Genomic DNA, 24,368 nt, shown 5'->3' with positions numbered 1-24,368 from the left:
TGTACTTGCTCACCCAAGCCCTATTCAGACATTAGGCCCATTCACACATTATGCTCAACACTTGTGTACAGTGTACCCAGGCACAGATCTGTACACCGATACAGTCATTCACATGTTGTGTTGAATGCAGGTACAGAAGTACAGTTCCTATCTGTGCCATGCATCTGAAGGGCCTATATCCAAGTTCCCTTTTAAAATGAACACTGGTACAGTCATTCACACAAACACATGTACAACTGTACAGACATATGTGCACTTATGCAGCACAGTGTCTGAATCTGGCTATTATGTTGAACAGATGTACAGACATCTGTACGCTCATACATGTTTTTGTGTGAATGACTGTACCTGCATTCATTGTAAGAGTGAAGCTGGGTACAGGCTCCTCAAATGCATGGTGCAAATAGCAAGTGCACTGCTGTATCCATGTGTCCAGTATTACATATGAATTACGGTACCTGTGTACAGATCTGTATGTACACTGTACACTCGTACGAGTATTGAACATAACATGTGAATAGGACTCTAGTTGTGCCTGTAATTACTGCAGCCTCTTGATGGCTGAACAAGTTAAGAATTAGCTTCTTTGCAGAGACAAGAGGGGGGAAAGATCACAGCAGTTTACTGTATCATTGCTCCTTTATTTTATAGATATATATTTATTTGCATATTAAAAATCATATACACTCAAAAACAACAACAACACCACTACAATTAGGTTGAAATGGGGTTATGCATAATGTGAGAAGAGAGCCTATATTTCAGTTTAAGCTACATGACATCTAGAAGTATAAAAAAGCAAATTATGAAACAGGATAGTAAATTCATGTTTTAAAAATACATAGAACTAAAATCTTGTGCAGAGTAGAAGAAGAAAAATTGTCTCTAAGGCTACGGGATGGGGGAACATCATATGCCCCAAGATTTTTATTTTTAAAAAATACTGAATCAAGCAAGCAAACACAACAATAGGAAAGTCAAAGTTACACATTTAACACTTTATTGAATGTCATATGCTCTTTTTAACAACAAGAAAAGATGACGTTGATGTCTTAAAGGCCTTGGCAGTAACGGGTCTTGTATTTTTAAAAGGTGTCAACAAGAATTAAAGGCAAGGTTCTTTTTCCATGAACAATGCTGCTTTTCAACATAATAGGGTTTATATGCTTCCTTTAAAAACATCACTAGCAAGAATTTTAATACTTAGGTAAATATTTAAAAAGTGCTGTTTCAATGCAGATGCTGTTTTTCAGTATGGCAATGGTGCATTGTTGGCTGTAAAGCCCCAAAGTCCAATGATTTTCCTTTTAACCATGAAAATTTTAACCTGCTGAATGCAATTTTCAATGCAGAAGAGTGAACTCTCATTTAAGATTCAAGGCACTGGAAGGATTAACTGTTACCACACAAATAACATTTGGAAAATGTATGGTTTTCTTTCACAGAAAACTCTCAGACAAGAGCAAGAAAAGTGGGACACCTTGCTTTTAAGACTTACCATGCAGGCATGAACTTTGCCTTCTGCAAATCAATATTTTGAATGGTATCCTCCTTAACCATGCAAGAAACTCTTCTTCAAGATGGCAAACAAAATTAATTGTGAGCTACCCACATAGCACTGCTCCTGTGCAGCTCCCATTCATTTAAATAGGAGCAGCACACAGCAAATTGTTCCACCGTTCCCGAGACATTATCAAGTAGATATCCACCTTTTCGACAGGTACATTCATTCATTAAGGATTAAGTACATTCAGTAAACACTAAAGGGGAGAAATGGGGGTAGGGGGTGGGATCACCATAGCGAGAAAACTTCTTCATTGCCTTTAAAGCCCTTAACGAGGACATGATTGTTTTTGACTGCCAGACAAATTTTTTATTAAAGGAAGGCCTGTCAACTTTTTTTCCCCTGCAAGCAAGGGTCTCTCTTAAGGCCCCAGCACTTGTCATGCCCTCTCAGCCCAAACCAGGGTCCCCCATCTGCTAGAAAGATGACTTGGTGGTAGCTGCTGGTACACACATCTGAATAAGCCAATCCACTTTCTCCTACTCCCAATCACCAAGGAGACAGACAGAACTGCAACAAGCAAGCAGCTTGAACAAAGATTGCTCATGAGGGCCAGACACATGGAAAGCACAAACACTGAAGGAGTGTACTACATTGGGGGGCAAAGGTGCATGTGTGGACTGGGCAACAGATGGGCAAACAGAATTCAGGAAGGTACATGTTCAAATTAGAAGTGTTACAGGGGCATTGCAAATTGAGCACTTCTCAGGGTTCTCCTTAAATCAAGCCTATGCTCCTTTACGTATTTCCCATTCCCTACTGATGCCGTCATCACCACCGACAACACTCAGCACCATCTTTGTGCCCCTGATTCTTGAAGCTCTTCGCTAGTTACACTTTGTGAAGGGGGGCACGGAGAGGGAAAGATTTTGAGTGTGAGAAAGAGAAGGAAACAGAGCAACATGCAAGAAGCATGAAAGGGGGGAGTGTGTGCAAGGCGGAACATGGAGTGGGCAAAGGCTTGAGAGGGTTGGGTCATGTGGAAAAGGACGAGCGTGCCACAAGCTAAGAGTGAGAGGTGGAATGAGAGGCACACAACATTAAAAAGGCTGGAAAGAAGGAATGTGAAAAAAAAGAGGAAAGGGTAAGTATGGAAAGGAAAGGACGGAAGGGAAAAGATGAAAGGAAAGAAGAGAAAGAGAGGAGCATGGAAACAGAAAAGGGAAGGCAATAATCCCCTTCCCTTCTGTTTTCATGTCTCCTTCCCTCTTTCTTCTTGACTGTCTCTGCCCCGATACTTGTTGCCACCAGCAACCGTCTACCCTTGGATGAATATCAGCCGTGCAGAGTACACTAGGTCAGCAAGGTAAAGCAACAGGTTGACAGCTGTCAGGACCGCGATGGCAACAAGTTTGTCCCACCAGCAGAATCCGTACCCGCTACAGATAGAAGGTCGAGATGGAGTTCCGTTATGTTTTCGATCAAACTTAAAGATGGGCCAGATGATTGTGGCTGTTGCGTACATGAGCACAGCCAAGAGAGTGTACCCACTCAGGAACTTATTGAATGGGCAAGGGAGCCAACCGGTGCATTCGCCAATGCAGAGGATTATGACCACTAGGGAAAGGATGAAACAGATGCAGTAGACAGCCATGCACCATTGCACCGCTTCAGGACTACTGTAGCTATTTGGGTCACTGATGAAGACAAAGATGATGCAGGCAACGAAGGTCTCCACCACTTTGAGCAGGCCGGGGACTGTGGCCATGTAGCCAGTGACTTCTCCTGGTTTGGCTTTAGTCATGGTGACCTCTGAGAAGTAGGCCAGACAAGCGAGGCAAGAGAACACCGTGGCAGAAATTCGGTATGCACGCTCTGTGCTGCCAAGTTGATGATTCTGAATGAAGCTCACTGGGTAGATGACGGAAGCGGAGAGGCACATCAAGGTTGCATACATGGCGAACGTGATGGGGAAATTCTTCCAGGAGACAGGAATATGGTGCTGAAGCCCAAAAAACTCCACCATCAAGATGACGATGGTGACGGCGAAGCAAAAACACCATGAGAACAGGCACCAGTCGCCGTTATGACCCCACCAGGCTTTCTGGTGGACCACTAAGCTGAAGGCAACACAGGTGAAAATGGCTTCCAGCAAACGGATGATGCCCAGATGGGAGGTCAAGGCACTAGTGTTGCCCACAGATTTTGAGCGTGTTACCGGCATCGTAGAAACACCTGAGAAGAGAAGAAGCAGGACGATACTTAATTCAAGACATTGAGACTGAGAAGCAAACAGCATGGTAGACAATGTGCTAGACTTGGGCCTGGGTGACATGAGCTGGGAGCCCGATTTGCTCCCATTGTGAATGGGAGCCCGATTTCCTCCCATTGTGAGAACCAGCAGGCTCAGCTGCAAGCCCAGTGGTTCTTAAGCGGGTCACCAGCTTAAGTAGCCTGGCAGTTAAACCGGGTTTGCAGAGCGAGCACTCCGCAAACCCGGTTTTTCTACTCGTGAGTTGCCGCGCCACAGCTACTCACGAGGAGACCCCCGACCTGGAGGCTGAGAAGCAGCCTCCCGACTCGGGGGTCTTCTCTCCAGCATGCCCTGCGCGCTCGTGCAGGGCATGCTGGAGCTTCCGGGGGCCACATGGCCCCCGAACTCCCCAGCCCCCGCCAGCTCCATGACGGAGCCGGCAGTTGTGTGGGCAGCCGCCCAGAGCAGACTGTCTGCTCATCTGCAGGGAGAGCGGGATTAGCCCGCTCTCCTCACAAACCCCCTCATGGCTCTTCTCACGGATCGTGAGAAGAGCCTCTTCGTCTCACTCTAGACATTACTAACTCTTTGGAAGTCAGTGTGGTGTACTGGCTAGTAGGAGTGGCCCTCTCCTGGGCCAATGTGAGCCAGCTGCCTCATCGGTCAGATCACTGGGAGAGTCAACAATGCTCCAAGTTGCCACCTGCCACAGGAGAAGCTTTTTGGGACCGATCTAACCCTGGCAAGCTTTGCAAGGAGCGCCTCTCCTCACACTCCTTATGAAGTCTGCAAGAAGCACAAGGAGAGAAAGAGGGGGCTGCTGGCAACCTTCCCTCCTCCCCACCATTTTCGAAGCTTGCAACTGTTTTGAAAGGAGACTGGCCCCCACCCGGCGACATTTGGCACCTCGCCTCAGGGGCCACAACACCTTGGGCTGCCCCTGATAGTTAGGACTAGAGAGGCCCAGATTTAAAGCCTCACTCAGCAATGAAGTTCATTGGGCAACCCTGGGCCAGTCTCTATCTTTTGTCCCAACTCCCTTCACACGGTTGTGGTAGGAAGAATCTTAAGGGGAAAGCCCTGCACACTGATCTGTACAACCTGGAGGTGAAGGGCGGGATAAAAATGTTAGTAAGTTAAATAAACAAACAAATACCAGCCTGCTACACAGCATGCAAATCAGGGTGACTTATGTGGACCTGACAGGGCAAGTTGCTTGTCCCTCTCTCATAATACTAGCAAATAAGGGGAACTCAACCAAGTTGATTGGCGGTAGATCCAGGAAAGAGGAAATGAAGAATGGAATATGCTTCCACAAAGATGTGGAGATGGCGTTCTTAAAAAAAAAAAAAAAAGGATTAGACTCAGGGGTTCTCAAACCTGGGTCTCCAGATGTTGCTGGGCTACAGTTCCCATTATCCCCTGCTTCAAAGGTCATTCTGGCTGGGGAAAATAGGAACATAGGAAGCTGCCATATACTGAGTCAGACCATTGGTCTATCTAGCTCAGTATTGTCTTCACAGACTGGCAGCATTGTAGTTCAACAATATCTGGAGACCCAAATTTGAGAAGCCCTGGATTAAATATATTCACAGATGATCAGCTTTTTATTAGCCATAACAGCTAAATGGGCCCTCCACGTACAGAGGCAGAATACCCCTGACAATACATCCCTTGAGATGCTGGGGATAAGCTACAGAGAAAGGCCACCATCTTCCCACCCTGCTTTTGAGTTTCCTGGAGACATCTGTCTTCCCTCTGAAGGGGACAGCCGGATGCTGTTCTGCTGCTCTGATCTAGCAAAGCAAATGTTTACATGCTTATGTTGTGGAAATAAGTACAAACTGCTGTAAGAGTGCCAATGAATTTGGAATCAACAGAGTCCGGCATGCAGGCAGACACTCTTGCTCAGAGCGGACTCCAGTTTCTTGCTTAGCCATAAGCATGCCACTCAAGTGCTCTCAACTTCAGATTCCTCCAGCCTGTAAAGCTGATAAAGTGGGATTTACCATATCAGAGCACCTGCGGGAATGACAGAGAGACAGATGTCCAACCACCCTGTTCTCACTCCAATACAAATGTCAAAACGAGAGGTGAACATTTAAAGAGTATCTGCCTGGTGGCTACTGAAATATGAAACAGCAAATGTTGCTGCCAGGAAACCTGAGCTGCATTCAGTCTGTCCAGGCCAGAGTCAGACAGGGTGGGTGTCAGAGGTGGGCATCTTCAGGCAGCTGCTGTCCCAAGGCAACCGAGCAGTGATTACTGCCGCCTCCTCTCTTCCCCTGGGTGGTAATGCGGTTGGGCCTTCCTTGGAGGACTGGGGCTTCCCTCCTGAGTATTCCTCTTCCTTCTCCCCACGTAGACAGAAGGAGCAGACAGACAGCCACCCCTGCTTCTAGGTCAGGGAGCTCCTGTTACCAGCACCACCGCCCCTCAGGCAGATGAAGGGAGACCGCCAAGGCCAACAGCTGCCTGCCCTCTGCTCTGTGGGCGATGAGGAGGAGGAGGAACCCTGCCTCCCATGGGGAAGCCCACTGGAAGGCACCATTCTCACGGCCCCACCAAAGATGGAGCTGGATTTGGCACCAGGTTCTTGGCAGACAACACAGGCCTTAAGCTTTCATTTGCGGCAAGAAAGAATCTGCTCAATGAGCCCAGACAGGAAAACATTTCTAAACAGGAAGTGGGTGGGTGTGAGTGGTGTGTGTAGTGTGTGGGCATAAGGCTGCCATCTCCCCTGGATTTCTGGGTATTTACCAGATTTTCAGCATGTTCCCCAGCACCCAGAGAGCCCATTAGCTTGCCTGCATTCCCAGCTTGCTTGCTTGCTTTTTAAAAGAGCTCAGCTCTAGCCACTGTAGAAGGGAGCTAGGGAGCAAAACCTGCGGTCACTATTCTGTTCAATGCTGGACTAAAGGCAGCTGAAGCACAGGAGGCTGGCAGGGAGAGGTTCAGAACAAGGAATCCCCCTGAGGAATGATGCCTTTGTTTTTTTGTCAGCAGGGGATCTCTATAGGGCAGTTGAGAGGATCGCTTGATTTTGATGTAAACCGCTTGATTTTGATGTAAACCGTTGCCTACCTGTGTACTGTAATGTTTAAGGTTTTTGGCTTTATAGTGCAATGCATTTTATGCATGCCTAAGGTAAAGTGTGCTGTCAAGTTGATTTTTACTCCTGGCGCCCACAGAGCCCTGTGGTTTTCTTTGGTAGAATACAGTGGGGGGGGGGTACCATTGCCTCCTCCCACAGAGTGAGATGCACCCCAATATAGCGCCGGCGGGGATTCAAACCTGCAACCTTCTGCTTCTTAGTTAAGAATTTCCCTGCTGCGCTACTTAAGGTGACTTATGCATGCCTACTTAGACGTAAATACCATTGTTTTCAATCAGATTTTATCCCAAATTAAGTGTGTATAGAAGTACAACCTTAACTAAAAAGCTGAGTGTATTTTTTGTTCTATTGCGGCTATTAATATCTCAAACTTAGTGTCCTGTTCATTTATTTTCTACAGATCTTGTTTTTTTGTGTGTTTTTTAATTTTGCTTCAAGCCACCATAAATTATCCTTGCCCCCTACTCTTTTCCAGACGGTTGTAAGATTCTGGTGTTACATTTTATATACTTATCTCAGGATGTAAATGGTGACCGTGACAAGGCTTAAGCATGAAAGCCTTAATCCCTAGCCCCAGTTTTGCAGGGTCAATTGTAGAATTTAGTGGTGATGAAAATGACTCAACACTGCTCCTCAGCATGAGCTTTAATTTGGAATTTTCACCACTTATCTGGTATATTCATGTTCACCAATAAATAGCATATTTAAATTAGCATATTTATATTTATTCACCAATAAATAGGATGCTCATGCAAATTATTTGCAAGCTATTGGCACCCAGATTTGGAGAGCTTGAATGGGGCAACCCTAGTGTGGCAGGGCAGATGGGGTGTTTCCTTTTTTAGGCTCTTGTAGCCCCAGAAATACTAAAACTGGTTTCTGTGGGGAACAGGAGAGGCCCTCCCAAGAGGCAGAGCGAGGTGGTTACCTCAGGCACAGGTACAAGGAGGGGCACAGGAGGCACTGCCCCACGGCCTCACTGTCACTGCCCTTCCAAACCCCACTGGACCATGCTGTTCATTTCCTCTTCCTCACCCCTCTGGGGCACATCTTATTTTCCCCTCTTCTCCATTCTACCCAACACAAGCTAGGAGCGCTCCCCACCTCAGCAGGAGGGATTCTCAATGCTGGGTCCCCAGATGTTATTGGACTTCAACTCCCATAATCCTCAGCCCCAGTGGCCTTTGGTTGGGGATTATGGGAGTTGAAGTCCAGTAACATCTGGGGACCCAACACTGAGAATCCCTGGGCTGGAGAATGCTGAGTGACTGCCTGCAGATGTGGAGACAACCATTGTCCTTTGCCTTAGGCAGCAAAATATCTTGGACCGCCCCCTGGTGGGCATGTGGGTTAGTAAGTCTGCGGGCTGATAAACATTTTATGGGATTTAGTAGCAACTGTTACCAAGGCAACAAAACAGATCAAGAATGTTTGTGAGAGGGGAGGAAGGGGCTGTTAGAGGGCAAGTCTTCTAGCATCCGGAACATCTTCACAGGAAGTGCAAGAGGAAATACTGATACCTCAAATAAGCAATATATTGCAGCACATGAGGTTAGCAAGTGTGTCATGGTCCACCCCGCCCCATTTCTCAAGTTTTCTATCTACTCTTTTATTAAAAAATTATAGTCTGGGCAGTTTATGAGCAAAAGGAAAACAAGATAACTATTAAAATAACCTAAAGCCATTACAACCAGATTTAAAAGCAGCAGATGTAGCAAAAGCCATTTTTTAAAAAGAGGGAGAGTGCAATATCCTCAGTGGGGGTGGGGGAATCCAGCTGAAATAGAAGCATCTTTGAGGCAGGGGTGTGGCTATAATTGAGTGGATGGGTTCAAAGAACCCAAGCCCCCCACGCTCCTGAGGGCCCCCCAGCTCCATCCCTCCCTATTTTCGTCATTAACTCCCTCACTCCAAGAGGCCACCAGGGAGATGAGTGAACACGGGCCTCCTCTCCCCTAGCTACAGCCCTGCTTTGAGGCTCATCGAAAAGCAAGCACCTCTGAACTGCAGGCACCACAACCCAAATGGCGGTGTCTCTGATGGTGGCAGGGGGGTGGGGGCAGAGAAGGGCCCCCACTTTCTCTGGCCCCCACCTTCTCCGAGTGGAATTCTCAGGGAGATTCACAGGGGAGGAAGAGATTCTGCTCCCAAGCCTTTTGAGCCCAGGCCACCTATGCAAGGGCTAATCATGTGATTGTCATAATGGGTTATTTGTTTCTCACTGCTTGGAGTGACACTGTGCTTCCTGGAGCTCTCCCATCAGTTGCATGTTTAGCAGAATAAGGATAAAAGGATCCCTGTGCATGTGGGGCTACACATGCTGAGTTTCCCTGTGCCAACAAACTGCCGAACCCACCGATAGTGGGGAGAGTCCAGGAAGTCCAGCATAAATCTCCCCTCAACACAATAAGGGGGAAATAATGAATATCAGCCCCATCCACACATATTCAAATCTGAATATAACAATACAGCGCACACAAAACTGAATAGAACATACAGCGCACACAGGTACAGTTATCCACACATTATGTCGAACACAGGTACAGCAGCATGCTTCCTATCTAAACAAGTACATAAGGGCCGAGGGTGTGCTTGTCATAAGAGCCTTGCTGGATCAGATCAAAGGCCTTAACTAGTCCAGCAATCGGTTTCCCATTGTAACTCACTAAATGCCTTTGGGAAGTCCACAAGCAGCAGGAAAAAGACATGCTCCCTCTGCAGCTGGTATTCAGAGGCACACGAACTCTGAACCTTGAGGTAGTATACAGCCATCAAGACCACTGATAGACCTGCATGTCCTCTATGGATCTGTCTACTCCCCTTTTAAAGCCATTTGAGTTAGTGGCCATCGCCAGATCTCGTGGCTGTGAATTCCACAAACTATATGCACTAAATATCATAGTATGGCCCCCTATATGCATGGAGAGGTCTGTAAGAACTGCTCCCATCCTTTGGGAACAAATGCAAATTTAACATTTAAATTAGATGTGGACATCCAGTGGACTGTTGCTATCAGGATACATTCCTAGGATTATTCCCTGAGCACATTGGGATTACAGACCAATTGCTATGCCTTAGTTTTATTTCCAAGTTGGGTGTTAAAATCCACCCACCCCACCAAAATCTAACCACAACCAAACATCTAGCCATGGCTGATAATGGTGCCCTGGGTGGGAAGATGGAAGTTCCCAAGGAGCAAAAGCTAGGAAGGGGCTCTGTGACATGTTAAACGGGGGTGTGTGGAATGAGAGCTGGAACCTCTAGGATGAAAGCCAAAAAATGGTCTCAGCCTTTAGCACGGAAAGGCACTTCCTCATCTGGGCTTCCTGCAGTGGGGTGAGGCAGGCTTAGCAGTGGATGCTGGGAAAGGCGGGGAGCTGGTTGCACCATTATCCATATAAGGCCAGGAGAGATTCCCTTAACCCAGAGCTGAACATTTGGTTTCAATCATGCTTCACTTCTGGGATGGAAAAAAAAGAGACTCTCCTGGGCTTGCAGCCAGCAATACTGTCTCCCTCCTGGGCCACCTCCCAGACAGTCACAGCTCCCTCCCGCTCCTTGGAAACCATGAGGCCAGCTTCTCCACCAACTAGAATCCACGCATGTCCAGCCCAAAGAGCAACAACTTCCTTCCCTTATTATTTGTGTTTGGAAGTCAGTCCCTGTCACCTCTCTGCAGCCTGGCTCTCAAGAGTAGCCTTGCCAAAATATTTGGGGGAAACAGGACAAAGAGGAAAAGAGAGGCAGGGGCTGCAGAAAGGGAGATTATAAGAAGGTGGGAGTGGGGAGTGTATTGGCAAATCATGCCTATATTGTAGGTCCTCTCAGCCTAGAAAGAACAAGCTATTCGGTTGATAAAGAGTTATCCACAGTCTTTGTATTCTTCCACTAAACTGATTGTGCAATTAAGTGCAAAGGGCTAATTAGAGCCCTTTTGCAAGATACACAACAAAAACAAAAGCCAACCAAAAAAAGAACCACACTTCACCCTTCTTGCATATAGAAAACGCAAGCATCAGAGACAAGCTAGTCTTCTCCCTGGCATACCTTTTTTTCTGTGCGCAGGGAGTCTTATTCACGAGGCGGCATTCAAATATATAACGCTCCATTTCCAGCCTGGAGGGGAGTCCTGGAAAAATGTTGCCACGCCAGACTCTGCTGCACATCTGAACTGGGCCTGAGGGACTGGCTATTTACAGTACTAAGCTATGTTGGGGATAAACTAATCCAAAGTGATCCTGGGCATGCTCCCAAAAATGTTTGCACAATCGTTTACAGTGTGGGTTTTATGTGACAAAGAGCACCACTCCAGCCTTTAAGCCAGATGTCAAAAATGCAAGGGCAGCTCTGGTGGGGAAGAGGGGCCTGGGCAGGCAATCACCCCCCAGACAAATGGCCTACCCCCCATTTCTGTTTCAAAAATCTAATATGTGGGATACAGCTCATCCACCCACAGATGCACTTTTCCCCTTCTGGTACTGCCACGGTGAAGACATAGGAAGCTGCCATATACTGAGTCAGACCATTGGTCTATATAGCTTAGTATTGTCTTCACAGACTGGCAGCAGCTTTCTCCAAGGTCGCAGGCAGGAATCTCTCTCAGCCCTATCTTGGAGATGCTGCCAGGGAAGGAACTTGAAACCTTCTGCTCTTCCCAGAGCAGCTCCATCCCGAGGGGAATATCTTACAGGGCTCACACTTCTAGTCTCCCATTCATATGCAACCAGGGCAGACCCTGCTTAGCTAAGGGGACAAGTCATGCTTGCTACCACAAGACCAGCTCTCCTCTACGGGCAGGGTGGGGTGAGATGGGAGAGTTTAAAGTACACCATGCAAGGTTATCATAGCAATATACCCCTTAAGGTAGATCAATACCTCAAATGCTGGAAACACCCAAGGATCCACCAATTTAGGCTTAGTTCACTAGCCAGCCATTATGTGCGGTCGCCACCAATACCTTCTCTTTCCTCAGACCCTTTCCAGGCATACAGGCAGAGGGGCTTAGGAGCAAAGCGGGTCTCCTGGCCCTGGGATACGGAGATAAGGAACAAGGGGAGCCCTGATCTCCTACTGCTCAGAATGGATTCCTCCGGCTTCTTGCCTTCTCCAAAGTGGGAGTGGAAATGAGACTTCTGGTGAGGAGGAGACCTGTGTGGTGCTGCTGGATGCCCTGCTTGCCAGAGGGCTGGGGGAACTTGCCACTGGCAAGCGGATGCCTGGAGATATCAGAGCCGAGGCTGGGAGAACAGCAAATTCATGGCTGAAATTGTAGCATACAGTTGTGGTGGGGCCGGGTAACTCATGGAGATGAAGTGATCTTCGAAATGACCTCTGTGAGGCTCTGCTAAGTGGCAGCAAACGTGACTGGGAAAATATTAATTACAGCAAGAAACCTTGAGCAGATGGAATGGGAACGCCCAACCTCAGGATGCAACTGTACACGGGGCTGGAGGACCCCTCTGCAAATATAGAAGGCAGCAGCCTGTGTTGGCCCCTCTTGCTGGTGGCCCCTCGGAGTGAGGGTGACAATGAAGAAAACAGGCAGGGGTGGAGCTGGGGGCCCTGGGTTCTTTGAGCCCACCATCTGCTCAATTACAGCCATGCCCCTGGAAGGCAGCAAGAGGTACCACTCTCAGGAAAGTTGATTCCCACACCCAAAAGCAGATCAAGTTAGAACAGGGCAGCAGTGCAGGCAGAAGGGACTCTTGAGGAGCAACTCCTCATTTGCCTCTTTAAGTAGGGGGAGGGAAGACACTTTTTGGAGGGGGGAGATATGGGCTACTAGGTTTGGCAGGGGGAGAGTTCAGTCAAATGAGCAGGGGAAGTCAGCCAATGCTTAGGCGGAGAGCTGCATCCCTGAGTTGGGGTGATAAGGTTCTCCAAGAAGGCTGTTCTTAGTTAGGCAAAGTTTGGATATGAAAAGTTTGGGATCCTGGAATAATTCCAGATTGGAGGGTCAAGGAAACAAATGGGGTCCTTTCCTTTTAAAGTATTAGCATGCATTAAGTATTTCAAACATTTCATCCCCAAACCCTGCAAACAAGGTGATCAGTTGATTTGCAAAACATGACAATAGTTTTGAAGAAGGCACCCTACTGTAAAACTGGGAGAAGAAGAGGAACTAATGAAAAGTGGTTGCAGAATTTGTGGCCTCAACTTATTTTTATTGCAAGGAAATGTGATAGTGGAGCTGAATACTTTAGTGACATCAGTTAGGACACTCTTCCCATGTGTCAATCTATCCTAAAGAATGGGGTTTGTTGTTGTTGTTTTTAGATAATCACCTCCAGGTTACCAGGGAAACTTGTGTAAATTTAAAGAAGGGGGTTCCCAACCCTTTTTAGGCCATCAATATGCCACAAACAAAAAACACTTGTTTGCATGAGCTAGTAAAAATCAATATGGACTAGTAACTTGCCAGATATTCAGGATGCAGAACAGATATTTAAGAGAGGCACATTGCACTGCAGTCTACAAAAATTAGAAAATGATTACACATATTTATTATCCCATTAAGCATCTTCTCCATAGCACACACCCATGGAAAGCTCCACCCACACACCTCCTCTTCCTTACAAAGACACATTTCATAGAAAGCCTGTTGCAAAATCCGTGGCCCAACCAATGTTTATTGTGATGGTGTAGCGTTAGTGGTTAGAGTGTTGGACTAGGACCAGGGAGTCCCAAGTTAAAATCCCCATTCAGCCATGAAACCCACTGGGTGACTCTGGGCCAGTCACGCATCTCTCAGCCTAACCTACCCTCATAGGGTTGTTGTGAGGATAAACACAACCATGTACACTGCTCTCGGCTCTTGAAGAAAGAGCAGGATATAAATGTAAAAATAAACAAATTTTGCAAGGTAGTGCATTAAAGCAGCCGAATAATTTGGTGTAGCAGTGCTTGGGACACTATTTCAGTGTCTGTGCAGTGAAAAAGCATGCATCCCAGATCGTAACATACATCTTACTGTCACAAACATATACTGTCATTCGTTTTTCTCCTGTTGCACACACGACCCTCTCTGCTCCAGAAGCCAGCCATCCTACTATCTGCATTGTTATATGTGCAGCATACTCTATTCATTGCAATTTCCATTTTCATAAGTGCAAACACAGGCATGGTCTGTTACAGCCACACCCCTTCAGGCAAGCCCAGGAGAGGTACAGGCTGACCTGATGCAAATTTACTCAGAAAGAAGTCCCACACAACGGATAGGGCTTATGTAGGAGTGCACAAGCTGGAGCCTCTCTTACATTACAGCTGCGTCCCTTTCTTGAGAAGGCAGATCTGGCCACACTTACCCACGCCTTAGTCATGTCTCGGCTGGATTACTGTAACACATTCTACATGGGGCTGCCCTTGAAGAATATCCGGAAACTGCAGCTAGTGCAAAATGCGGCAGCTAGGGTTTTATCTGGAGCTGCCCGATAGGAGCACATCACACCCATTTTGAAAGAGCTGCACTGGCTACCAGTCTGTTTCCGGGTCCAATACAAGGTGCTGGTTTTGACCTTTAAAGCTCTTAATGGTTTGGGCCCAGGATATCAGAGAGACTGCCTGCTCCCAAGGGTTGCTGCCCACTTGACGAAGTCATCTGAGGGGGCTCTGCTCCAGGTGCCAACAATGAGGGAGGCACAGTTGTCGTGCACATGGGACAGGGCCTTCTCTGTTGCTGCCCCCAGACTCTAGAATGCTCTCTCAGTGGTTATTCACTCCTCAGTCTCCATCACAGCTTTTAGAAAGCATGTTAAATCTTGGCTTTTTACCCAGGCTTTTATATGATTGTCTCTGCTGCTGCTCTTTGTACTTTGTATTGTTTTTATACTTGTGTTTTAAATATTTTAATCAGATTTGTCTTATATTTTTAGCTTAATATTTTAACTGTGTCATTTTTATAATCTTGTTTTTAAATTTTGCTGTAAACCGCCTTGGGATTGTTTTAATGAAAGGCGGTATATAAATTTAACAACAAACAACAACAATAAATGCATCATTTTTATATGAGTTCCAACAGGGTAGTCATTTGTTCTTTCGACACTAACAGACCATGAGTCCCGTGGTACCTGAAAGTCTAACAGACTTATTGTGGCACAAGCTTCCATGGACCCAAACCCACTCTGTCTGATGCAGTGGGCTCCAGCCCCTAAACACTTACGCCACAATAAATCTGTTACAGTGCAATCTTGCACATCGGTTCCCAAATGCAATCCTTCCCCTCGCTAGAAGCACACCCCACCGTGTTCAACGGGGCTGACTCCCCATTCAACAGCATGGTTAGGATGGCAGCCTGAGAGCCTTGTTGGGGCACCTCAAAGCCCTAGTGTATGGTTTCCTGTTATCCACACACTCTGCAACACACCCTGTTACAGGCATGCGCTTTGTTGGCACATGCCCAAGTTCCATTTGCAAGACATTCCACCGTCAAGAACAAGATACCAATTAAATCCCCCAAAGCTTCTAAGCGCTCTACAACCACCTCTGAATAAAACAACCTCTGAATAAAGCACGTGCGTCACTTCTTCTTTTTTAAGGCTGAGAGAAAGAGAGAGAGAGAGAGCGCGCGCGCACCAGACATGATCCAGGGGGGTGTGGTGCCCTAAAATAGCAATGCAACAGAGCTAGCGAGGGGCCCCAAATTCCCTTTACAAACTGGAATGCACGGCTTCCCATTTCCCTCTCGCAGGAAACCCCACAGTCCTGCAGCCAGCCCTCGCCCCCTTCCCCGTCCCTACACAGGGCACCACCCTTCTCAAACATCCCCACACACCCTCCTCGATTTCTCCTCCAAGTTCCCACACGCACTCCCCCCCCCCCGCCCCGCAGCGAGCCCAGCAGTGCCAGGGGCTCCCTAATCACCCCCCCAGACACACCGTTTTAACCCCCGAGAGCCCAGAATCCCTCTAGGCTCCCTACGCTGCTGCCTGCGTTTGAACCCTTTCCTCGCTCCCAAGGGAAACCCAGGAGTTCAGGCTCCGGAGGGTCCCGCTGCTCTTTTACCCGCTTCGTCCCCACAACAAGGTGTTCTTGTCCCACAGAGTGCCCCTTCTTCTCCCCGCTCCCCGGGTGTTTCTACTAAAGCTGACTTACTTCCACGGGGGGCGTCTGTAAGAAAGCGCAGGGGCTCGCCAGCAGCGCCCCACAGGAGAAGCCAGAAGATGCTCTGCTCGTCGAGGCGGGGAGCGCGGGGATGGGACGGGCGGGGAGCTGGGTGTGGTGCCTAGAAGAGAGGGAGGGAAAGAAACACTGTGGAGGGAGGAGGAGAGGAGGAGGAGGGGAAAGGCTGGGATGGGGGCGGAGGCGGGGAAGCGCAGGAGGAGGAGGAGAGCGAAAACTGAGCGGAACTTTGTGTGTTGTGAGCGTTGCTGGGTGCAAAAATGCCATACTACGTGTGTGTGTGTGTGTGTGTGTGTGTGTTTCTAGGGAAGTCCAAGAAATGAAATACATGTCATAGAATTTTTTTTTAAATTAGATTGGAAAAGGGAAGTAAAAGAACAGTTTGAAATGTGTAGGATTTCTGCTCCATTCATTTTATTGTATCATGACTTTCACCCTCGTCAATTTGAATTATAGTAAATCTGAATCCGAGAAAGATTTTCGGCTTTTCTTGGGCATGATGATGTCATTTCGTAATTATCGATCTGATTATTCCAAATGTGTTGAGAACAATAGCTAAAATGTGATGATTAATTCAGAATTTCTGCTTAAAAAAATAAAAAAATTTAAACGTGACCCCAAGCATATTCCAGTGTGTCCCCCCCCCAAAGTTGTGCATTCAGCGAATTTAAGTGGCAGGAATGTTCATGTAAAATCGGGTATCTGTGGGTCATCAGGAAGTATGACTTTACTTCACACAAACAAATGCTTCAAAAAATATAACATCACACACACACACACAATGGATCCCATCCCCCTAAGAAGAGCCTTGGAGGATCAGACCACAGGTTCAACAAGTCCAGCATTCTGTTACCCACCTTGGCAAAAAAGCTCCCCTGGACTCACTGTTAGTCACCCCAGTATTTAGTGATATACTGCCTCTCAACATGGAGGTTCCATTTTGTGATGGTGACTGATGGGCATTTATGCCCTGGCTGCATTGGTTTAATCCATGGGTTCTCAAACTTGGGTCCCTACTCCCCAGATACTGTTGGACCCAAGTCCCTAGCTTCCAGCCATTGTGCCTGGGGATGATTGGAGTTGTAGTCCAAAAACACTGGGGGCTCAAGTTTGAGAAACCCCCCCTGGTTTAATCTAAGGTTTGGGAGTGCAGACACAACAGAATGAAGTGGTAAAATGGACTGCGCCACTTTCAAGCTCCAAATGAGGGGGTGACACTTTTCAATGCTCCCCCTCTGCCAAAAAAACCCAAAACCTCAATGCAAGAAGAAAAGTAGTGCATGATTAGAGAGAATGGTTGAAAACTGCCCCCTCCCCCCACACACAGAGCCTTTGCCTATGATGCACATTCTGTTCCCAGGGAGTTTTCAAATGGAAGGGAGCTCACGGAAATAGCAGTCGGAACTGGTACAGTCCTCTCCCCTTGCCATTCTGCCACTTCTTTTTGATGCCCGTGAGATCCTGGCAAGCATATGATATCTTTGTATTAATAAGACTTGATTTATTTACACAAATCTACAGGTTGAGCACTGGAGAAGCCGGAAGGCAGCCGAACATTCCTAAGAATCAGCAACAGGTGACATTAATTCCTAGAGAGTAGCAGAAACCTTGAGCTCCGAGGTAGCGCCACTTTCTTGCTAGCTCATGCCTCTTCCAGGAAACAGAGACCCTCCAGCTGCTGCTGGACTGCAACTGGGGATGATGGGAGTCATAGTCCATCAGCAGCTGGAGAGCCTCGGGTTGGCCACTCCTGTTCTAGGCCCGTATGATCCATCCTGTCTGTCTGCCTGCCTCATCACCCCGCAGCTTCTGTCGTTTCTTCACTGACCATCACACCACCTCCCACTGCAAGGAGGGAGGGGTGAAAGGAAGGGAAGATGTAATCGTGCAGTTCTTCTCTCCTTGCAGGCCGGCTTGCCTATCTGCCAGGCTCTTAAGGATTCTTAAGTGCTCAGTCGTATCTCAGAGGATACAACCTGTCAATGCCACATGCAGAGGCATCCCCTGACATCATGTACTCTCAGCCAGTATTTAGCTCACAGAAGAATTTGCCATCCAGCTAATGACTTAGACTTAGACTCCATCTCCACAATTACTTCGGTGTCTGAGGTGGAGGTGTCTAGCAACTCCTCTTGTGTGATTAGGTTGGATCAGTTCCAGTTTGTGACTCCTGAGGATGTTGACAAGCTGATTGGAACGGTGTAGCCTACCACCTGTTCTCTTGACCCTTGCCAGACATGGCTTATACTATCTAGCAGTGGGGGTTGTTGTAGAAGGCCTGGTAGAGATTATAAATGCGTCTCTGAGGGAAGGCAGGATGCCTCCTTGTCTTAAGGAGGCAATTATTAGACCGCTTCTGAAGAAGCCTACCTTGGATCCCTCAGAGTTGAGCAACTACAAGCCTGTCTCCAACCTCCTGTGGCTGGGCAAGGTAATCGAGAGGGTGGTGGCCTCCCAGCTCCAGACGGTCTTGGAGGAAACTGATTACCTTGACCCATTTCAGACTGGCTTTAGGGCAGGCTATGGGGTGGAGACTGCCTTCGTCAACCTGATGGATGATCTCCAACTGGGAATTGACAGAGGAAGTGTGACTCTGTTGGTCCTTTTGGCCCTCTCAATGGCTTTTGATACTATCAACCATAGTATCCTTCTGGAGCATCTGAGAGGGTTGGGAGTGGGAGGCACTACTTTGCAGTGGTTCCGCTCCTACCTGTCAGGCAGGTTCCAGATGATGTCCCTTGGAGATTGCTCTTCTTCGAAATCTAAACTTTTGTGTGGTGTGCCTCAGGGCTCCATATTGTCTCCAATGTTGTTTAACATCTACATGAAACCGCTGGGAAAGATCATCAGGAGATTTGGTGCAGGGTGCTATCAGTGTGCTGATGACACCCAAATCTATTTCTCCATGTCAGCATCATCAGGAGAGGGCATAACCTCCCTAAATGCCTGCCTGGAGTCGGTGATGGGCTGGATGAGGGATAACAAACTGAGACTGATATCCAGATAAGACAGAGGTACTAATTGTGTTGAGTCGAAGCTCAAGAGACAATTTTGATCTGCCTGTTCTGGATGGGGTCACACTTCTCCAGAAGCAACAGGTACGCAGCCTAGGGGTGCTTCTGGATCTGAGCCTCTCCCTGGTGTCCCAGATTGAGGCAGTGGCCGGGGGTACCTTCTAACAGCTTTGGCTGATGCGCCAGCTGTGTCCATTTCTTGAGATGAACGACCTCAAAACAGTGGTACATCTGCTGATAACCTCCAGACTGGATTACTGCAATGTACTCTGTGTGGGGCTGCCCTTGTATGTAGTTGAGCCAGAATGCAGCAGCCAGGTTGGTCTCTGGGTCATCTCAGAGAGACCATATTACTCCTGTATTGAAGGAGCTACACTGGCTGCCAATCTGTTTCCAGGCAAAATACAAGATGTTGGTTATAACCTATAAGGCCCTAAATGGCTTGGGCCCTGGGTATGTAAGAGAACGTCTTCTTCGTCATGAGCCCCACCGCTCATTGAGATCACCTGGAGAAGTCCGTCTGCAGTTACCACTGGATCACCTGGTGGCTACTCAGGGATGGGCCTTCTCTGCTGCTGCCCAAGGCTTTGGAATGCACTGCCTAGTGAAATCAGAGCCTCCCCATCTCTGACAGCTTTCTAAAAGTCTTTAAAGACGCATCTGTTCACCCAGGCTTTTAATTAATATTGTGTTAAAGGTTTTTAATGCTGCTTTAAAATATTATTTAAACAATGTTAAATAGTTGTAATGTTTTAAACTCTTTGGGTTTTTGTTCTAACTAATGTTTTACTTTTTGTGTTTTTATTTTGTTGTTAACTGCCTAGAGACGTTAGGTTTTGGGCAGTATAAAAATATGTTAAATAAATAAATGAATAAATAAAATAAAATAAAATAAAATAATGGTTTTGTCACTGAGTAACACACTGTGCCACCTTTTTACCACTTCCAGGGGAGTTTATGGGGTTCCTAGGCAGTCTCCCCTCCAGGCACTTGAGTACACTTCAGCAGCATGGCTGCATCATAGGCTTCAAAGGAAACTTTTGCACAACAGCACCATTTTGAAAAACCCATGACTTTGCACAGCTATGTCATTTTCTTGCACGAGTGCAACTTTGTTCATTGCACAGGCACACTGTTAGTCAGGATGTTGGGCAGTGTAAACAATGCTGAGCTAAGATGGACCCATGGTCTGACTCAGTATGAGGCAGCTTCCTATGTAAGCTATACATAGATTACATGGAGAGGAGAGCTGGTCTTGTGGTAGCAAGCATGGACTGGTCCCCTTAGCTAAGCAGGGTCTGCCCTGGTTGCATATGAATGGGAGACTAGAAATGTGAGCACTGTAAGATATTCCCCTCAGGGGATGGAGCTGCTCTGGGAAGAGCAGAAGGTTCCAAGTTCCCTCCCTGGCAGCATCTCCAAGATAGGGCTGAGAGAGATTCCTGCCTGAAACCTTGGAGAAGCCGCTGCCAATCTGTGAAGACAATACTGAGCTAGATGGACCAATGGTCTGACTCAGTATATGGCATCTTCCCATGTTCATATCTTTGCACCATTCATCGTAAATACCAGTTGTGGTCATAGCTAATAGTCATTGATAGGCCATTGATTTTCTTAGCAAGTACAAAGAAGCCCAGAAGCATCCACAAAATGCCATTAAAAAAAAAAAAGAACACATCTCAAGATGGTTGTAAATGTACAATACTGTGTGTTTTACTGGAAACCCAATGCATATTGGTTGAAGAGGCCCTCCCTCTTCATAGGCAAATATACTGCTTGAAAACCTTACAAGAGTCTCATAAACTTGGGACTAATATTTATTTACTTATTTTTCACATGCGTAGACCACCCAAAACTTTTGTCTCGAGGCGGTCACAAAGCAGTCTCCAATGATTCTCAATATTCTCGAAAGAGTCTCAAGGTGAATATATGAGGTGGGGAAATCAATAATATCCTGCTGGACTTCCAATTATTCTCAGAATGTTCTCCAAATAAATTCTCACACTGTGGCTTCATTTGCAAATGAAAAGTTAATCTGCACCTTTTTGCAAATAAATTACTAGGCAATTACCAGTTTAGCAGCAGAAATTAGTGTCTCTTAGCAAGGGAGGTAGTGCATTGCCTCCTCTGAAAAAGGCAGTTTGTTTTAAGATACGGAAATAAGAATATATATTTTTATTAATCAATTTGATTTTTGAATAATCTGAGCATGGTATTGGCACAGGGTCACCTGGTTAGCTTAGTGGCTGTGATAGAGAATTGGACATGGGTTATTTTCCCACTGCTCTGAAGACCGTGCTGTGGCCATACTCAGATTTATACAAAGAGATTGGTATTAGGGATGGGTCCGGACCTGGGTGGTCCGGATTGGGGGTGGGGGGTCGCTTTAAGAGCGGCGGGAGGGTTTACTTACCCCTCCCGCCGCTTTCCGCTGTGGCGCCGTAATTAGTAGTGTAATTGGGGCGGCAGGATAGCTCCCTGCCGCCCCTTCCCCGCTGCGGCTCGGCAAAGCTCCCAGTAATGCTTTGCGCGCGTGCGCGCGCGCACATCAGTGACATGCTCCAGGTCAGGGGTAGGGCAGCCTTCCTGAGGCTCGTCAGCTGCGACTGGACTCCAATGCCCATCACCCTATTGTCCATCGCAGCAGGGCATGATGGGAGCTGAAGTCCAACATGTGCAGGCAGGCCAAAGTTGTGCAGCCTACCTCACAAGGTTGTTGTGTATTAAGTATGCTTCTTCCTCAGTGTGACAGCCCCTCAGATGCCTGTGGACTGCTGTCTTCTCCTATGTACCCTTGCTATCCCTGCCTCTTGATATAGAAGGAGTGTTAGTTATGCCTCCAGTTTTTTGGAAGGAAACTTAAAAAAGGTCCTTTCATACTATGAAATTGGAGTTTTTGGTAAGTTTGGCTTTTCACCACATGTCACCCACTGAAAAAGTGTCCCCTCCTTTTGCTTGCAAATGTGTGCCATGAAGGCATCTTGAGAGAAGGATGCATTCCAAAGGGTCTGCCTTTTCTGCCCAGCAGTTGTCCTGAGGAAGCTGCCACACATTTCAATTTTGCAGAAAGTGACTCGCTTTAAGAAAATAAAATCATACCATTTTTACTTGTGCCGTGGGGAGAATTCATGGCAGCTCACACCACAAGAATAGAAAACAGGGCCAGACGGGGGGCACTGAGAAGGTGGTGGAATGTATGTGGGGAGGGCACCAGGTTTTGAGCAGAATGGCTACTTAAGGGTAGGAATATTCATTGCTGCCGAGTGCGGTGGGGTGCTGGAGCACCCCGCAGGTGAGGCGCACTGGGAATATGCCTGTGGGCCAGTCCAAGCCTGATCGAAAGAAAGAAACCTACAAAACACAGCATACATCATACTAGTGTGAGAATTGGCTTGGTGGGATTCTTCTTTCTTCTCTTCCCTACCATGAAGAAAACCTCACCCATTTTCTGCCATTGACTTCTTCATGTTTACAAAGTAGCCCATCTTCCAAGAGAGATTAAGCTGAATTCTGCATACCAAATGTTTTCTGGCCTGCAATGCATCAATTCTCTGACTTCTTCCTCACAAAAACACACACTGTTATATCTTATTTAATACATTGTTTTACAATGATAAAATTTTTCTTGTCATAACTTAACCTTTACCTTCCCCAGGTATTTCAGATGTTATTCATTACAAAGCTAGATATTTCCCTTTGCAACCCTGTGATGTAGGCTGTCCATCTTTGGCTCACCTGGACATGTTGGACTCCCATCATGACCTGTTGTGATAGATGGTAGGGTCACTGGAGTCCAGCCACAGCTGGTGAGCCTCAGGCTGGCCACCCCACTGCTGATATTGGGCTTTCAATCAAACACATTAATTTACCACTAAGCTAACCAGGTGACCTTGTGCTAGTCCTATGCTCAGATTATTCAAAAATCAAATTGATTAGTTTCTTGCAAATGCTTATTTCCATACCTTAAAGCAAACTGCCTTTTTCAGAGAAGGCATCACTCTACCTCCTCTACTGAGAGACACTAATTCCTGGTATTAAGCTGGTAATTGCTGGTAATAATCAGTATCTATTCATATGTAAACAAAGACAGATTTAACCTTTCACACAACCATCATTGTGTCCTGAAGCAATAGGATTTCATGAATTCAAATGTTGGCTGTTTTTTAGAATATCTGTGGTTGAGAATTTACTGATGCAGTTTTCTTCTTTTATCAATTTCTTCCTGCTGCAGGTGCAGAATGTTTTCAAACAAATTTAATTGTAGAATATTCCTTTTGCTTCCAGTAAGAAATAAGTACTTTTCACAGAGCTGGGAAAATGTTTAAACTGTATATTTGCCCTGGAAGAGGGCCTTTCTGGCCGAAATGTGTTGGACTCTAAATAAAACACGTAAATTTACAAGTATCCTGAGATGTGTTCTCTCTTTTTGTTGCCATTAATTTTTCTAGTCCCCCTTTAAAGTCTTCTAAGCAGTGAATCCCACTAGTTGTATAAAGGAGAAGATATGACAGAGAATGACCATTAAAACCAGTCATCAAACAAATTACAAAGAATGACCACTAGAATGTGCTGTACTTTCCTTGTCAGGCCTGAATTTATTGTCTTGGATTACTCAGTGTTCTGGTGGGGGGGGGGGGTGGGAGAGAGAGAGAGAGATTAATTTCTCTCTCCCTCTTCACACACTGCTCATAATTTCATTCACCTTTCAGTTTCTTCCCCTAGTAACCCTTAACCTAAAACACCACAAACACTTTGCCTTCCCTCATGCTTAGAACATGCTCCAGCCTCCCTGAATATTTCAGTTACTCTTTTCTGCACCTTTCCCAGTGTTAGCCAGCCTTTGGTTCAATTGCTTGGCATTTGTTTCCATGTGCTCTTTGCTCCAGACATCCTGCCTCAGCCTGAAACCCTGGCTGGGATCCCGTGCCAATGATTCCATTATGGCAGATTGACCTCTTCCTCCCACATTATTGCCACTATTCCTCTTTGAAGAACAAATGCTTCTTTCATGCCCAGTCAGTCTCTTCCCTCTTTCCAGGAAGGAGAAATCAAATTAGATGGCCTGGCCTTGTAAACAGAAGGAACAAAACAGAAGGCATTTCAAGTGCTGTGCACCTCAACACTGCTGGCGTGCCTCCTCCCCTTTCCCTCACCAATCACAGGTCTGGAAGCAGTGGAAGCAGTCTGGAAGCAGCACCAGGCACTGGTTTCCCTCGGATGACATTTTTAAACATTCAAGAGTCTTCTTGAGGTGTAGGCCTCAGGGGTGGCCCTTCCACGAGGCCAGGTGTTGCCTCAGGTGTGGATACAAGGAAGATGCAGGGGTGCCACCCCATGGGTCACCCTTAGTGGGGGCGGGCAGAG

The 24,368-nt window shown here is 46.8% G+C and overlaps 1 protein-coding gene across 1 annotated transcript; it reads right to left on the bottom strand.

Annotated features, from left to right (window-relative positions):
* Positions 1 to 620: 620 nt before the first annotated feature.
* On the bottom strand, positions 621 to 16,160 carry MYADM (myeloid associated differentiation marker). Its single transcript, XM_053265115.1, has 2 exons — positions 15,964 to 16,160; positions 621 to 3,739 (listed from the first exon to the last, which is right to left on the bottom strand). The coding sequence occupies exon 2, from the start codon at positions 3,726 to 3,728 to the stop codon at positions 2,823 to 2,825; it is 906 nt and encodes a 301-aa protein (XP_053121090.1). The 5' UTR covers positions 3,729 to 3,739; positions 15,964 to 16,160; the 3' UTR covers positions 621 to 2,822.
* Between the last annotated feature and the right edge of the window lie 8,208 nt (positions 16,161 to 24,368).

Source organism: Hemicordylus capensis, chromosome 6 (genome assembly GCF_027244095.1).
Source record: "Hemicordylus capensis ecotype Gifberg chromosome 6, rHemCap1.1.pri, whole genome shotgun sequence".
NCBI lineage: Eukaryota > Metazoa > Chordata > Lepidosauria > Squamata > Cordylidae > Hemicordylus > Hemicordylus capensis.
This window is presented reverse-complemented; position numbering and strand designations above follow the sequence as displayed.

What these genes read in the sequence shown, in the direction of transcription:
- MYADM (XM_053265115.1), bottom strand. Translation starts at nt 3,728, where the DNA reads ATGCCGGTAACACGCTCAAAATCTGTGGGCAACACTAGTGCCTTGACC.